This window comes from Centropristis striata, chromosome 6, assembly GCF_030273125.1.
Source record: "Centropristis striata isolate RG_2023a ecotype Rhode Island chromosome 6, C.striata_1.0, whole genome shotgun sequence".
NCBI classification, from domain to species: domain Eukaryota; kingdom Metazoa; phylum Chordata; class Actinopteri; order Perciformes; family Serranidae; genus Centropristis; species Centropristis striata.
The window spans coordinates 22382323-22398847 of NC_081522.1; the positions used below are offsets into that span (position 1 = coordinate 22382323).

The following is a 16525-nucleotide window of genomic DNA, read 5'->3' on the forward strand; positions in this document are numbered from 1 at the left end:
TTGTTTTGGAGAGGAGGAGAACTCTGCGGTTTATTTACCTCTTTATTTTTCATGTCAGGTAAAATGCAAAATTTTGAAAATGCAAAAATCTGTGTTTAAGCTGTAAATGAGCACAAAGCACATTAGCATTTGAACCCCTGTCTGAAAGGAAACAGGGCTGCTGCTTGTGTTTTAAATGTAGGTATGAAAGTGCAAAAAGAGCCAGCAGTGATTACACTTTAAATACTTTAAATTTTATGTAGATCATCTGAGGATTTATAGTCATGCATACTCATTACACAATGTACATTTTAATCATGCATGATGTCATGAAACATCTGTACAGGAAGCTCACTGATGCCCTCATCTGGCTGTTTGGAGTTCTCTACATCTACTTGTTATTTGAGCATCGTGCAAGCATTTTTTAGTCTCTGCATCCTCTAAAAACTATTTTTACAATCAGGTATTTAACTATAAAGTTTTAGGGGAAGTATGTACATGCTTCAAAACTCACCCATCCTCCTTCCTGCATGATGTAGCCAGCCTCATCCTCCTCTAGGTAGCGCACGCCCAGACTCAACAGAGTTGTCAGTGACTGGCCCTCGCTTTGTAAAGCCTGAAGCAGCACCAGCGGTACTAGAACCTGTGAGAGATTCAGGAGAGAGAGTAGACGTAGAAGATGAAGGAGGAGGGAGACGTTAGAATGCCAGAGTTAACAAATATGTGAAACAGCAGATAAAATGTTGCACCTTTTCCATGTCCTGAGCAGTCAGACTTTTTTTTTGCTTCCATTAACCCATTAAGGCCTAAAACGCCTGTAAAACCTCTGGGCGATTTTGAAAGAACCCCCTAAAACCTGAAGTTTTTCTGGAAATTCAACAGAAGATTTTTCAGCCTCTGTAGCAGATAGAAATTAAATTCAAAAAGTATTTGAGAGCTTATATCCGTGGCTTTCATGAGAAGTTGAGTTTATTTGTCCAAACCTTCAATAAAGTTTTTTTAAAAATCAACAAACTCAGCAAATGTTACATTTGACTGAATAAAAATCCTATGCATAATACTAATACATGCCCATTAGCAAGATGCAAACATGATATGACCATTGGAAGAAATAGACATAGTTCTCATTAGCCTACTGTAATAAAAAATAAAATAATCATAATCATAATAATAAATAATAATAATACATTTTATATATTGCACTCTTCAGGGTACTCAACGACGCATAAAGTAATATAAGACATAAACAGTCATGATTTCTTATATCATCACAAATCAATTATTATTATTATTATTAATAATATTATTATTAACTCCAGATGGCCACAAATCTGTCTGTTCTTCGGTGAAAATATGTCGTCTAAAAACATATTCCTCATCCATAATCCCGGTCGATTGGTTCAGATCAGCAATAAAATCATCGGCGCTGTTCATCAAGATCTCTTCCATCACTAACTTCTAATCTCCCTCCGCTCATAGATATATATACATATATATATATGCCTCCGCTATAGTCGTCTTCCTCCATGATTTCAAAGTTCTGGAAAAGTCCCATGATGCATTGCAACACTTCCGCATGTATTCTGATCATGATTCTGATGCATTTCATTGGCCAAGAGGCCGAAAATAGATGGAAAAAACTACAAATACTACAAAACGACGTATCCGCTGTCCCGGCTTCAATGGTAGAATAACACAACAGCGCTCCCGGTTTTAATGGTAGAAATGCGGTAATGCTTTCCCGCCTTAAATGGGTTAAACTGGTTGACTCACCTTACTCCAGCCTCCCTGTGTGTGTGCTGAGAGATCCTGTGCTGTGTCTCTAAATCTCTGGTAGTCCAGAGGCCTGAAACACACACAGAACATAAGGTCTACAGGTACATCTCAATAAAGTAGAATAGGACAGAAATGTTGTTATTTATGTCAGTAATTCAATTCAAAAAGTGGAAATAACACATTATATAGATCCATTACTCACAGAATGAAACGTTTCATTTCATTAATTTATTCTAATTATAATGATTATGGCTTACATTTAATGAAGACCAAAAATTCAGTGTCTCAAAAAAAAAAGTATAATTACAAAAGACCAATTTTAAAAAGGATGTTTAACCCTTTATCAGGCAAAGAACCATATTTGGTAACTTGAAGTCATAGAACCACATGGATTTCTACATCACAGATAGTGACACTGTGTTATCTGACCAATCACTAAATCACACAAGATTCAAGCTTTCCTTTATTGTCATTGTATTAAAAGAAGTATACAACTAAATTTACGTGTGCTTCTCACATATAAGGTGCTTTAAAAAAAGACATTCAGACATTGCGCATATGTAATAAGTAGTCTAAAAAGATAATAAATAGTTTAAAGGTAAAAGATACAGTGATGGATGCAAATGCTGTCTATTTAAGGTTGCTGTGGGAAAGAGACTATAATAATAATAATAATAATAATAATAATAATAATAATAATAATAATAATGACTCAATTGACCTCGAAAAATTTTGCAAAAAGTCTTGTATTATCCTCCAAGAACACTTCAGGGTTGACGTTTTCAATTTCCAGGGGTAAAAAGGGTTAATATGGAAATGTTGGCCTCTGAAAAGTATGTCATCTATATGACTCAATACTTTGTTGGGGCTATTTGACTTGAACTACTGGAAATGGACTTTTACATGATATTCTAATTTATTAACATGCACCTGTAAATACCACCGTATCCAAAACCTGTTGTAAGAAGCATTTGTTTACCTGCCAAGAGTTGCTAATAAAACATATTTGGTTATCAGACCATCTTATATTATATATATATATATATATATATATATATATATATATATATATATATTTTTTTTTTTTTTATTTTTTTTATGAAATTTCTTCTTGTTGTTTTATTTTGTTGTTGTCAGTAAATTGTATTTGATATGTTTTATTTCTGTTGTACAGCACCTTGTAACTTGCTTTTGAAAAGGTGCTATATAAATAAAGTTATTATTATAAAACCCAGTCTAGAGAGCTGCTTCATACTCCTGGGGGTAGTTCTCTGCACGTGAATGGTCTTTGGCATCAACGTCCAACTCAGTTAGACAGTTGGAAGTTGCCCAGTTCAACCACAATCTTATCTGCTGGCCACAGAGTCTACTGGAGCAGCTGCAGATCAAGTGTCTTGCTCAGGTGAACCTCAATATGTTCATTTCACTTAAGATTCATTAAATCTACAATAGCTTAGTTGCATTTTTTATCATCTGTGTTCAGTCTCAACCCAGGGGAAATAAATGAGACTGTGGTTAGTAAATATTTCTAGCACGGCGCAAATAACCAACACAGTCAGGTTGAGCAATGTGTGACAGTACGTTTCCTAATGATTCCTGAATTTTCAGAGCCATCTGTTTTAGAAAAGCAAGAGTGAATGTCTTCATGTGTGCAATTTCATGTCATAAAACCTTTCTTCCCTCACTGTTAAAGTTCAAGAGTTCACCAAGAAGAAAATGATATAAGCTGCAGAATATCAACATTGACTCGTTCCTTTGTAACCTTGTGGGCACACATATTTATCTCACACTGTATAAATATATAGAGAAAATAGTGTTGGGAGGAAAAGAGCACTATTCTGTTGCCATGTGAAGTATACAGTGGCAAGAAAAAGTCTGTGAACCCTTTGAAATGACCTAGTTTTATGCATTAATTTGTCATAAAATGTGATCTGATCTGCATCTAAGTCCCAAGTATAGAAATGTGCTTAACCTAGTACCACACAAACATTTATCATATTTAATGTTTTTATTGAACACATGCATGAAACATTCATAGTGCTGGTGGAAAAGGTAAGTGAATGAAGAATGGTTTGTTTTGTTATTAAATCCAAGGGCTCACTTACTTTTTCAATCAGCACTATGCATTTTTAATGGTTGTGTTCAATAAATTAGGTGAAGCAAATTATAAATGGTAAATGGACTGCACCTGTATAGTGCTTTTCTTATCACTCATCACTCATAAACACATTCATACACAGGTGACGACTCTACCAGCTGAGCCGCAGCCACCCCATATATCTGTCTATACTTGGGACTTAGATTAGCCTGGGTATACCCAGACTGCCTTGCGCGATCGAATTTCATTTCGAACCTCCAGGCAGTCTGGAAACCAGAGAGGTTTCTTAGCCCTGTTTTAGGATCCAATCACAGAACGGGGAGGGACGGCAAGACGATGACGCGTACTACTCAGCAGACGGAAGCTTGTAGTTTTGTAGTTTTCTTACGGATCCAACATGGCTGCAGCCGGCGCGAAACTCTCTTTAGCTGTAGACGGTGTTTTAAATAGTTTAGAGCGAAAGTTGATTTTAAAAGAAGAACAACGTTTGACGAAAAATGTTTTAGCCTTGCTTCCGACAGGATTTGGGAAAAGTCTAATCTACTAATCTACCAACTAGCCCCGCTGCTAGCCCCGCTGCTAGCCCTGCTACTAGCGCCGCTACTAGCCCCGCTACTAGCCCCGCTACTAGCCCCGCTACTAGCCCCGCGACTAGCGCCGCTACTAGCGCCGCTACTAGCCCCGCTACTAGCCCAGCTACTAGCCTCGCTACCAGCCCCGCTACTAGCGCCGCTACTAGCCCGGCTACTAGCCTCGCTACCGTAACGCCGGTGATCTGGCTACAAGCCCGGGGACAGCGGAGCCCCCAGAGACCCGCAGCAGCTTGTTTATTGCCCATAAAATCAGTGGATGTGTGTGGCTTAATGACATGAGGGGGGATAAGGTGTGAAAATAAATAATCTTGCAGAAAGCGAGAATTGGAGAAGCAAAGCAGCAAGCAACACTCTCTCACAGACACACACACAACAAACATCAATTTCTGTTGCTCTACTATGTCATCTGGTATAACTGATCTGATTGGCTAAGAGCTACCTACAGACGATTTGATAGACATTCTAAGCGTCCAATAAACGGCTCCGGAGGATCGTAAACCACACCTCCTCTACGGAGAAATGAACGGCTGGTTTCCAGACTAATCTCATTTGTGATTAGTCTGGTGTTAGCCAGGCTAGACTTAGATGCAAATCAGATCACATTTTATGATAAATGAATGCAAAAAAAACAGGTAATTTCACAGGGTTCACATACTTTTTCTTGCAACTGTAAATCTTGGATTAACCATAAATCTACACCAGTGTTTTAATCAGGACTACAATCTATCATAACAGTCAGAGAGGTGCAGACTGACCCTGTGAGGAGTGTGTGTACGGCTGGTGCCAGGTGTATGTCCAGCTCTACGGCCACGCGGTCTCCTATTGCAGCAAGGCAGTCTTCAACGGAGGTCTCTGGGACGGCCGGGTTAAACACCAGCGATGTGTTACGGTCAAAGCTGGTTGTGGAAAAGGCTGCACGCACACGCACACACACACACAGACACACACACACAGACACACACAGACACACACAGACACACACAGACACACACACACACACACACAGACAGGAGAGAATGGTATCTCATATCTCATTCATATTGTCCAGAAAAGAAAACCGAAGGGCTTTCACTTCATAAATGTAATGCTTATTCACACACATACGAGTGATTACAGTAAACGTCTGGGTTATTTCTGTAGCAACAGTTCTCTGATTAGCATGAACGGGTGTCTGGCACTCCTCCTTTGAAAGACCAAGGATGCCCGCTGTCCCAGAGATAAGGATCCTTTTATGTAAACTGGGTTTACACCTCTTCCTTGCAAGAAAGTGGCTGGTTTGGAGTGACACTCATGCTACACAGAGAACTGTGCAAGTTATGCAAGTTCCCTTTCACTGTACATTTTCATGTTATATATTGACTAATATCGACCTCTGGTCTCTTGCACAGGCAGACCCTTATGCAAACTATCTGCATGCACAAAGAACAGCGCAATGAAAAGTGCAAAGAATTTGAATGAGTGAAAAAATTAGTTTTACAAAATTAATGTTTTTGATTGTGCGCTTGCTGTAATTTTTTATACTGTGCTTAACCCTTTATCAGGCAAAGAACTATATTTGGACTATATTCAGAACTATATTTATATTCAGGACAATATTTGAACTATATTCAGGTAATATTTTGGGGAAAAAGTTGCAAATTTACTAGTTTAAAGTGGCAAATCTACAAGGAAAAGGGTCGGAGATTTAAGAGATTTAAAGTGACAAATCTGCGTGAAAAAAGTCGCAGATTTACCACTTTAAATCTCATAAATCTGCAAAAAATTTTCTTGTAGATTTGCCACTTGAATCTCGTAAACTTTTTTTCTCAAAATATTATTTTCATATGTTTTGTTTTTTTTTTTACACATTCTGGCTTTAATGTAATATCCTCCAATATTCTCTAGGATTGAAATTTGGAATTTGCAAGTATTTCAATGAGTGTCCTATTAAGGGTTAAAATTGTGGTTCATATACATCTGCACTAAAATGCAGAAAAAACAACAACAACATATTGTTGTTCTATCTATGTCTCCAATATATTATGTAGACTAGACTCCATAATGGTTAACTTCAAATCACAGACTTTAGACCTGATTATCACTCGTTTTACACATTTTTCTGAAAGGATAACCACTGGGACTTGTGGTGCAAGAGAGTGTGTGTGTGTGTGTGTGTGTGTGTGTGTGTGTGTGTGTGTGTGTGTCCACTTACAGGCAGCGATTTCATCATCCAGCTGTCTCAGTTCTTCCTCGTGCCCTTTTAATATCCTCTCTCTCTCAATCTGGGAATCTCCTACAAGAGACAAAACACACCATATTCACAAATACTACACAGAATATTATATAGCAATTATTACAGAAAAACCAGAAAAGCAATTTACAATGTAGTTTCTTTTGAAGCATCTTAACTGGAAATGTTGTGCAGCCCTTTATAAAGTGTGACAGCTGTCTTAGTCTGTTAATGTATAAAATAAGTGTGCATTGTGCAGACATATTATATATAAAATTATACCAAAGATATAAAAAAGTAAATATGGGATAGTGCTCCAACATAATGATGAGCCAATAGGGACAAGGCAAAAATAAAATCAATGAAATCGTGTCATAATTAAATCATAAAAGGAGATATTGTGATACACAACTACATAAACTAAATATAAAACTTGTAATAATTTATAATTAATTAAAAAACAATCTGATACACATGTAAGTATGTATATTTATGTTTTTTTCCCAATATTTCATTTCATATTTCATTAAAATTGTTTCTTTTTTGCACAAAGGTTGGTAATTCAATGAGAAAACAGTACATTTGTCAAGAATATATATATTCTTTAATATATTTAATTATTATATTTTTTAATTATTATTTTATTTATTTATTTTTCTTTTTTGGGGGGGTTATATATTATTTATATTTGATAGGAGAACTGAAGTGGACAGGACGAGTATATAATATTTATTTGAATAATATAATATTTCATATTGACATTTATTTATAAAAATAAATATGTTTACTTATTGAATTAGCAGAAAACATGCTACCCCATGCTGTATATCGTATCAACACATGGCTTTACCTAATTAGCTTTTTTTTGCCTATATCATCCAGCCCAATGAGCAAATGATGACACTAAATACACACCAAACAAACCAGTGGAACATAAACCATAACTTAAGTACAGCCAAAAGCAACACTCTACTTTCAAATCATTCATTTGATCCTCCTCTGCAGGATGTTGCTGAACTCAAATTAAATAAAGTTGAGTGGTGGCCTCTCATCAGAGGTGGAAGAAGTATTCAGATCCCTTACTTTAGGTAAAAGTACTAATACTAATCTGTGAAATTACTCCACTACAAGTAAAAGTCCTGCATTCAAACCTTTCTGAAGTAAAAGTACAGAAGTATCAGCATCAAAATGTACTTAAAGTATCAAAAGTAAAATTACTCGTTATGCAGAATGAACCCGCTCAGATTGTTTGATATATTCTAAATTTATTATAACATTATTTGCATTGATGCATTTATGTAAGAAGTGTTTTCATTTTGTAAAGACAGGGCTCATTTAATAACTTAATATACCGGACTGCTATGACAACAGAATTTCCCTTTCGGGGATGAATAAAGTAATCTATCTACTGTTATAATATTTGATTTTTTAAAAGTCTTATTATATCACTTTAAATTTATCATATTTTTTTATGTTAAATCTGGACGTGAAAAGTAACTAAAGCTGTCAGCTAAATGAAGTGGAGTAAAAAGTACAATATTTGCCTAAAAAATGTAGTGGAGTAGAAGTATAAAGTTACATAAAAATGGAAGGTCACACTTTACAATAACCATTTAAGTAATGTTTATAGATGGTTTATAAACCAATTATTATTAACCATTTACAAATTCACAAAAATTCTATACATATTTAAACTTTAAATGGTTTCAAGCAATTTCTTAAAGGTATAAGAATCATTTTGAAATCATTTACATACTTAATATGGTGTTAAAAATGTTGAGTTTAAAGCTATTAATAAACTAATAATTATGCTTGTTTATGGTAAAGTAATCTATTTGGCATTTATAAATTATAGTTCAACATTATTACATTTTCTATTCACCATTCTAAATGGTCTATATACAGTTTATAAATGATGATTAAACATTGATAAACTATCTGTTTACCATTTATAAATGATGGTTATTGTAAAGTGTTACCAAATGGAAATACTCAAGTAAACTATAAGTTACAAAATTGCACTTAAGTACAGTACTTGAGTAAATGTACTTAGTTACTTTCCACCTCTGACTCTCATCGCGTGCATCCAAGTCACAGATTCACAACTCATACTTAAGTGAATTATTCACAAGCTTCAGTCTGCACTGCAGGGGGCATAATGAACCACGCAAACTGACACAAATGCTGCACGGAAATGACCAAAAGCGTTCACAGTCACATTAAAACACATTCTGAATGTAGCCATGTGAAGGTCCAGCTTTCATTTGATAAGAAAAGGTGACACTTTACTGTTCACAACCATCAGGCATCGGTTATTTCCACTAGCATGGGATGTGGACTCCATTGGCTGAGCTAAACTGCCAATAAAAGAGAAACATAAAAAGAGTTTGAAGTATTATTCTTTGTTGATTTAACCCTTTGATGCACAACATGGTCTAAAGTGACCCGACTGAGTTTTTAATTTTCTATATCTTTGCAATAAATTAATTTCATCATTCAGTATTCCAGGTTTTCCTCAATCAACTTGTTTTTGATCATCATACATCCTAATTATTTGTTTTCATTTCTTACTTTTTGAATAAAAACCCTTTTTGTATCACTACGCTTCTAATGCACAGCATGGGTCAAAAATGTAATTATGGGGTATTGTGTGTATAATTTTAAGGAAAAATGAATTTAATCAATTTTGGAATAAGGCTGTATCATAAAAATAATGTGGAAAAAGTGAAGCGCTGTAAAAAACCTTCCAGATACACTGTATGTGTGACAAAATGATACATAAACATGTTAAATATATTAAACATATGAGTGCGGAAAGTAACCATTTGAAAGAAATTACTATTATAGTATTAGGTCATTTAATGTTAAATCAAATTTGGATGAATGAGTCATTTTTGACCCATGTTGTGTATTAGAAGGGTTGTCCATATGTTGTGCATCAAAGGGTTAACAGCTGATGGACGTCATTTTTCGAGGTAATGTTTTTGCGGCGGAACACAAATATTGGCTGTTTTTTTTTTTAACAGGAAGCAAGAGGACACTCAGTCAAGCCCTTTTCTATTCTGTCTGTGTCCTTTAGTTCATACATCAACACCCTGAGGACCACTGTTGGTTTTTCCTGGGCTTGGTGCTGTTTCAGCATTCAGCCAGACAGCTAACTGGCCAACTATTTTGCTTTGGTTCATTGGCGTGTGAGTTATCCTGCAGTGATTACACATGACAGGCTGTCAGAAATTGGACCGGGTCAAGCGGAAAGCAGGGATCAGCCACTCATCTGCCCTCCTCCGCCCATTCCAAGCATGCACACAACAATAAAAAGGGACAGGAAATAGAGAGAACTCCCCCTCTTCTTCTTTTTTCTTTTAAAACCATCTCTCATTTCCTTTATTCTTACTCCAAATGCAAAAAGTATTTTTCAGATAACTCTTCAGATCCAATGACAGAGGGAATAACATGCACATTTGTAAAACTGGATTAACTTCCAGGTGAGATGTTTCTCTCTCTGTGTAATCAATAACATTTATCTCACCACTCACACACTGTGGCTGTGGCAGAGCCAGGACACACAGATGGCTAGTTTCTCTAGCAGCAAATAACACAGATTTCTAAAAGAATTACAAATGTGACATATCTGTGACTATGTGCCAAATAGGTCAAAAGTATTCAAAAAGACTGCTCTGTGGTTTTTGTATGCCAGGCAGGCGCAGAGGGAACAAGATGAAAAACAGGCATGCTGCAAGCCTGAGGTCATGGCGCAACATTGCTATAAAAGCCTCTGTAAAAAAAAAAAAAGACTGGTGTTCAGATGCTCTGGACACCATATTGAAAGGACTGTTGGCTTATAGGGAACCTCACATGACATTTATTTGTTTACAAGCACTGTGTACTTCATATCAGTCATGTTTCTGAATGTGTTTATATGCCAGTGTCAGAGAAAACTAAATTAAGCTGGTAAACAGGTGGCAACCTGTCTGCACACCCTGAATATTTTCTTTTACTGCCACGTGTGCATCTGCACACAACTCTATTTGTGTGCTGGGTGAATGCATCTAAAGTTTGCCTTGAAATATGTGGCACACACTACACAACAACACTAAGACAAGGTGTCCTTGACAGTAGTTGCACTTCAGTCATGAGCAGTTTGTCTCTTTGGCATTTAAGGCAAACCTTAACTCTGATTACACTAAACTACATTAACCCTTAATAGAGCACTAACTGAAATACTTGCAAATTCCAAATTTCAACCCTACAGACTATTGGAGGATATTACAAACTGCCAGAATGCATTAAAAAAAACATACAGACCCGGGGGAGGGGGGTAATATTTTGATTAAAAAAAGTTTACGAGAAAAAATGTGCAGATTTATGAGATTTAAAGTGGTGAATCTGCTAGAAAAAGTGTTTTTTTTCCCCCACTACTTTCTCGTAAATCGGACTTTTTTCACGCAGATTTGCAACTTTAAATCTCATAAATCTGCACATTTTTTTCTCGTAGATTTGTCACTTTAATCTCGAAAATTTTATTTTTATTATTCATACTTGGCGCTAATACACCGTCATAGTCAAGTCCTCCTGCTACAAGTCACTGAAGAATAACTCTGTTTGTACGACTGTTTCTTGCAGATTTCTTTTCAAATTTTTTCATTTTTACATTGGAGGTCAAGGTCAATAAAGTTAATATTATTATATTATTATCATAGTGATTGGTCAGATGTCTGTGACGTAGCCTGATCTTTGCTGATTAGCTGGAAGAAATCCATGTGGCTCTACGACCAAACAGAGAGACATGGGGACCCAGTTTGATATCCACTGAAGTTACCAAATATAGTTCTTCACCTGATAAAGATAGATGGATATAGATAGATAGATATACTTTATTTATCCCAAGCTGGGAAATTACAGTGTAGCAGCAGCATTACACACAGAGACAATGACAACACAATTTAAAAAAAGAACAACCTAGGTATACTTCAAGCAATAAAATATAAAAATACAATAAAAATACAATAAAAAATAAAGTGTCTAAAGAAGGAGTATGTATTAAGGAGTAGAATAGAATTCCAGTGCAGAATAAATATGAATATACAGTATAAAATGTTGGTGCTATGAAACAAATAAGGTGCAATGAACAGTGTGCATTAAAAAAAATCATTAAAAAAAAAGGTTAAAAGGAGAAAATTGAGGCCATAATCAAAAGAGTTTCTTCTCACCTTGAGCTGTGGTTAGTGTCTGTGATCTCCTAACAGGCAGCATTCCCAGATAGTTGAGCACAATATACTTGGTTTCATAATGGAAACCCTCAGGCACAGTGGCAGTGATGGAGGCAGAAGAGGCGGGGCCTGAGGTAGCCATTGAACAGACGGGCGTCAGACTCTCAGGCACATACGTTCTTACAGTCAGGGCTGGACGTCTCACCTGAGAAGAATCAGAGCCAGAGGAGGGAAATAACTGTAAATCTGACAATCATGACTGCCAGAGTCTGGACAAATGTCCTGATGAAATCTGTTGTTAAGCTGTGAAACAGATGTTTGGTGGGTGGCATATAATAACTGTCCCACTCAGTGTGATGTTCTAGGTCCACTGGCAGTGGCGGTTCTAGACCAGTTTTACTGTGGGGGCCAAGCAGGGGCCAGTGTTTAATCAGAGGGGCACATTAAAAAACGCCAAAGATCATATTTACGCATCCAAACCCTTTTATTTTAGGTTATTTAAAAATCTAATTTAAGTATATTTGGAAGATACAATTACATTGATTGAAACAATGAGACTTACCAACAATAACAACTATTTTTGTATGACAATGACATTTCTCATTTTTGTGCACAATTACTTTTTTTATTTTGAAAGTGCAGTACAGTGAGAATAATCTTTTTTTATATATACACAAGCTTTTATTGCACAATTAAACTATTGTACAATATACACATTCTGGGTTCATTTTGTGTACAATGAGATATTGTTTGAACAAAAAATAGGTGAGAATTGTTCCGTCATTCATCGTTATAAATTGATAGTTTTATTATTAATTTGACAATAATATTTGACTGGACCATCTGGCAAAGAGGTGATGGGGCTAAAACTGATCATTGTGGCCTCTGGGGACTTTATGGCTGCTAAATGAAACCAGAGATAGAGAGAGATCCAAGACATGTCCGTCTCTTAAAGGGGACATAAACTGACTTTTTCAGTCTTTGTGCATATATGTAGTTATCTAGAGAGCCTTCCAACCCACAAATTGTAAAATAGGACAACCAAGTTAGTTATTTTGTGGGCTGCATAAATCAAGCCATTCAGAAATGGCTCTCCTTTCTACAACCCCAGATTCCAAGAAAGTTAGGACACTTAGTAAAATGTAAATAAAAAACAAATGTATCAAACCCAGAATTAATGTATATGCTCACACACACACACACACACACACACAAAAAACAAGTTTAAGAGTTTAAGAAAGAAATATTATTTATATTATAAATTATTTGCAAATAGTTGCTTCAGTTTTAAATATGTTGTTGTAATATGTGTCCTAACTGTTTTGGAATCAGGCTTGTAGGTCACATGCAGCCTCATTAGAGTATACCACCCTCCCATCTGAGTATTTCTGCCAAAGACTTGAGAACCACCTTTGAGAGGATGTTTTTAAAGAGACAGGTACTAAAACAAAGCGTTTCTGACAAAGGGTGAATACAGTTATATTCAGACAGGCAGAATGGCAAACATAATGGGGTTTTTTTTTTTACATTAAAACATAAAAACGTGTTCTAGTAGAAACCAAAAAATGAAAGTATTAACTTGAAAATGAGTATAATATGTCCCTTTAAAAGGGTACATTTTGTACCTACATGATACAATCAAACTTACATAACACGTGGTGAACAGAGGGGCGTGAAGTCCTTCAATAAGAGCCTGAACTGAACAAATGTTGAATGGAAATGGAACTGTTGCTGTGTTAAACTGTTCAGTCTCCTGTGAGTTTTCTAGACACTAACTCACTGATTAACAAAACCCTGCCCTGCTCACACCGTCCTCCAGAGATGAGATGACACCATGCGGACCAGAAGTGAGATTAATGTCAAGTTTGACAAATTAAAAAAAATCTTCCGGCTTGCCCTGTCAAAATAAACTTCATTACGGAGTCCCAAAACCTGAGTAACACCAAGGTTCCCATGCTCGGAATAAAACATTATAACGAATATAGTAATAAGTATATCAATAAATACTAGTATCGTTCATTTTTCCAAAGTGACAGCATGGCTCCAAAAGACTACGTCAAACATACACTTACACTCAATAAGATAAAACCAGACTCATAACTCGTTAGATAATTACTGAACTACCTTCTCACAAATTACATAATTGTCTGTTACGCTGGAAAAGTCCGTTTTTTTAGTCGATTTAGCCGGAACACTCCTGCACACATGTAAGCTATAGCTAGCTTAACGTTACGCGTTTTTGGCTGCTATTTTAAGACATGCAAAACTTCATTTTAACTTAATTTAAGCCAAATTGGAGTGGATTTCTTACCGTCCTTGTCCAAAGGCAATCAGGTGCTGACAGACGACAGGCTGAAGGGTAATATGCGACACACTCCCCTGCAGCAGCAGCTGAAGAGGGCAAACCACCACTGGCAGGCAGCAGCAGTAGCACTTAGCACAGTGAAGCTACAACAACTAGCTAGAGACAGCGCCAAGCTTCCTCTTATCACTTTCACAATAAAACTTTAATCAGTTAGCTAACGTTAGCGGAGGGCGTTACAACATTTCTAAGTGATACAGTAACGCTAACTTTAAAGTCAGAGTGTATTCATTTTTTTGTGATCATTTGTTTATTGGTTTTTCCATTTAGTTTAAAACAAACAAACAAGCAGGTATGGGCAATAATAGCAACAGCAATAAAGAAGATAAAATGGTAGTGTAGCATAACAAACAAACAAACCCAAAAAAATAATAACAATGGCAATACTATACAGAGCCCCTTAAGGGACATTGAAAGAAAAAAATTGAAGTAAAAAAAAAATTATACTTTTGCGAGATCTCGCAAAACTTTTGCTGGCAAAAGAATTATTATTATTTTTTTTTACTTCAATTTTTTTTTTCTTTCAATGTCCCTTAAGGGGCTCCGTAATACTAACAACCAAACATATATCAACAATATTGAGTGTTGGAAAAATAAGAAAAAGAAATAAAAGGAAGAAAAAAGAAATTAAAATAAATAAAATTATAATAATAACTAGAAAATTTCCTCTGGGGGAAATTTTGAAAGGGCCACGGGGGCTACTGCCGGTGTGTGTACACTATGATGAGATTCTTCAGAGATTTCAAACAATTAATACTAGTAATGTTATGATACTATTCCTCTTCAAGTATTTATTTATACAGCAACCTATGTCCTTTAACCTCAAAATGTGTGTGTGTGAAACATTTGTATCTGGAGGAGTGTGCGCGCTTACGTGCGTGTATCTTTAACTGATATTACATTAAATGACCAGTGTGTGTGTGCGTGCGTGTATCTTTAACTGTTATTACATTAAATGACCAGTGTGTGTGTGTGTGTGTATCTTTAACTGTTATTACATTAAATGACCAGTGTGTGTGTGTGTGTGTGTGCGTGTATCTTTAACTGATATTACATTAAATGACCATTGTGTGTGTGCGTGCGTGTATCTTTAACTGTTATTACATTAAATGACCAGTGTGTGTGTGTGTGTGTGTGTGTGTGTGCGTGTATCTTTAACTGTTATTACATTAAATGACCAGTGTGTGTGTGTGTGTGTGCGTGTATCTTTAACTGTTATTACATTAAATGACCAGTGTGTGTGTGTGTGTGTGCGTGTATCTTTAACTGTTATTACATTAAATGACCAGTGTGTGTGTGTGCGTGTATCTTTAACTGATATTACATTAAATGACCATTGTGTGTGTGCGTGCATCTTTAGCTGTTATTACATTAAATGACCAGTGTGTGTGTGTGCGTGCGTGTATCTTTAACTGATATTACATTAAATGACCAGTGTGTGTGTGTGCGTGTATCTTTAACTGTTATTACATTAAATGACCAGTGTGTGTGTGTGCGTGCGTGTATCTTTAACTGATATTACATTAAATGACCAGTGTGTGTGTGCGTGCGTGTATCTTTAACTGTTATTACATTAAATGACCAGTGTGTGTGTGTGCGTGCGTGTATCTTTAACTGATATTACATTAAATGACCAGTGTGTGTGTGTGTGTGCGTGTATCTGTAACTGTAATCACATCAAAACATCAAAGCGGGGGTCGACCAATCAGAGCAGAGCAATCAACGGAATTAACAGCTGTGGAATCTTCTGGCACAGTGAAAGCTGCCAGAGGTGGGCAGAGTGAAATTTCTGGCCTCGAACAGAAAGCATTTTTGGCAAAACCATAATACCTATCATTGATCTGAGTTCACTTTGAGCGTCCTGAGTTCTTCCTGAACCTCTACATATGTTTTTTTTTAAGAAAAACAAAAAAATAGCTTTGTTAGAGCGATCTAAAAAAACAGTTAAATCTCACTTTTTCCGAAATCTTCCTGCGTTTTTAATATGGGACCCAATGAGGCTGTTGGTGGTTTTGGTGGCGCATCTTTGCGTCGTACGCCCAAATTATAACTCTGACAGCTATACCAGAGGATTTTTAGTGAGAAGACAAATTTTCCTACATTTCTATGTATAAATTATTTCTGTAGAGTGGAATTTGCGGCCTGGAGTGCAGTTTTCAAATTTATTTTTTGACAGTTTTACCTCTCCCTCTACACTCTGAGCGATGACATCACACACTCTGACACGAACATTCCGTGCAATACACACCCATTATAATCTCAGAATTTCTCCAAAAATGATCATGGTCATTGAACAGG

The 16525-nt window shown here is 36.1% G+C and overlaps 1 protein-coding gene across 2 annotated transcripts in view; it reads right to left on the reverse strand.

The window, feature by feature from the left end:
• bcl2l13 (BCL2 like 13) overlaps window positions 1–14297 on the reverse strand; it is a 28454-nt gene extending 14157 nt beyond the window's left edge. The window contains exons 1-6 of one of the 2 annotated variants that reach the window (XM_059334710.1): window positions 14177–14297; window positions 11866–12070; window positions 6638–6718; window positions 5202–5358; window positions 1753–1825; window positions 494–622 (exon numbers count right to left, since the gene is read on the reverse strand). In XM_059334710.1, coding sequence (XP_059190693.1) covers window positions 494–622; window positions 1753–1825; window positions 5202–5358; window positions 6638–6718; window positions 11866–12007 — 582 coding nt within the window. In that variant the 5' untranslated portion in view covers window positions 12008–12070; window positions 14177–14297. Of the gene's footprint in view, window positions 1–493; window positions 623–1752; window positions 1826–5201; window positions 5359–6637; window positions 6719–11865; window positions 12071–13513; window positions 13713–14176 lie in introns of those variants that run through there. The other variant, XM_059334709.1, reaches the window with a different exon arrangement.
• Window positions 14298–16525: the final 2228 nt, after the last annotated feature.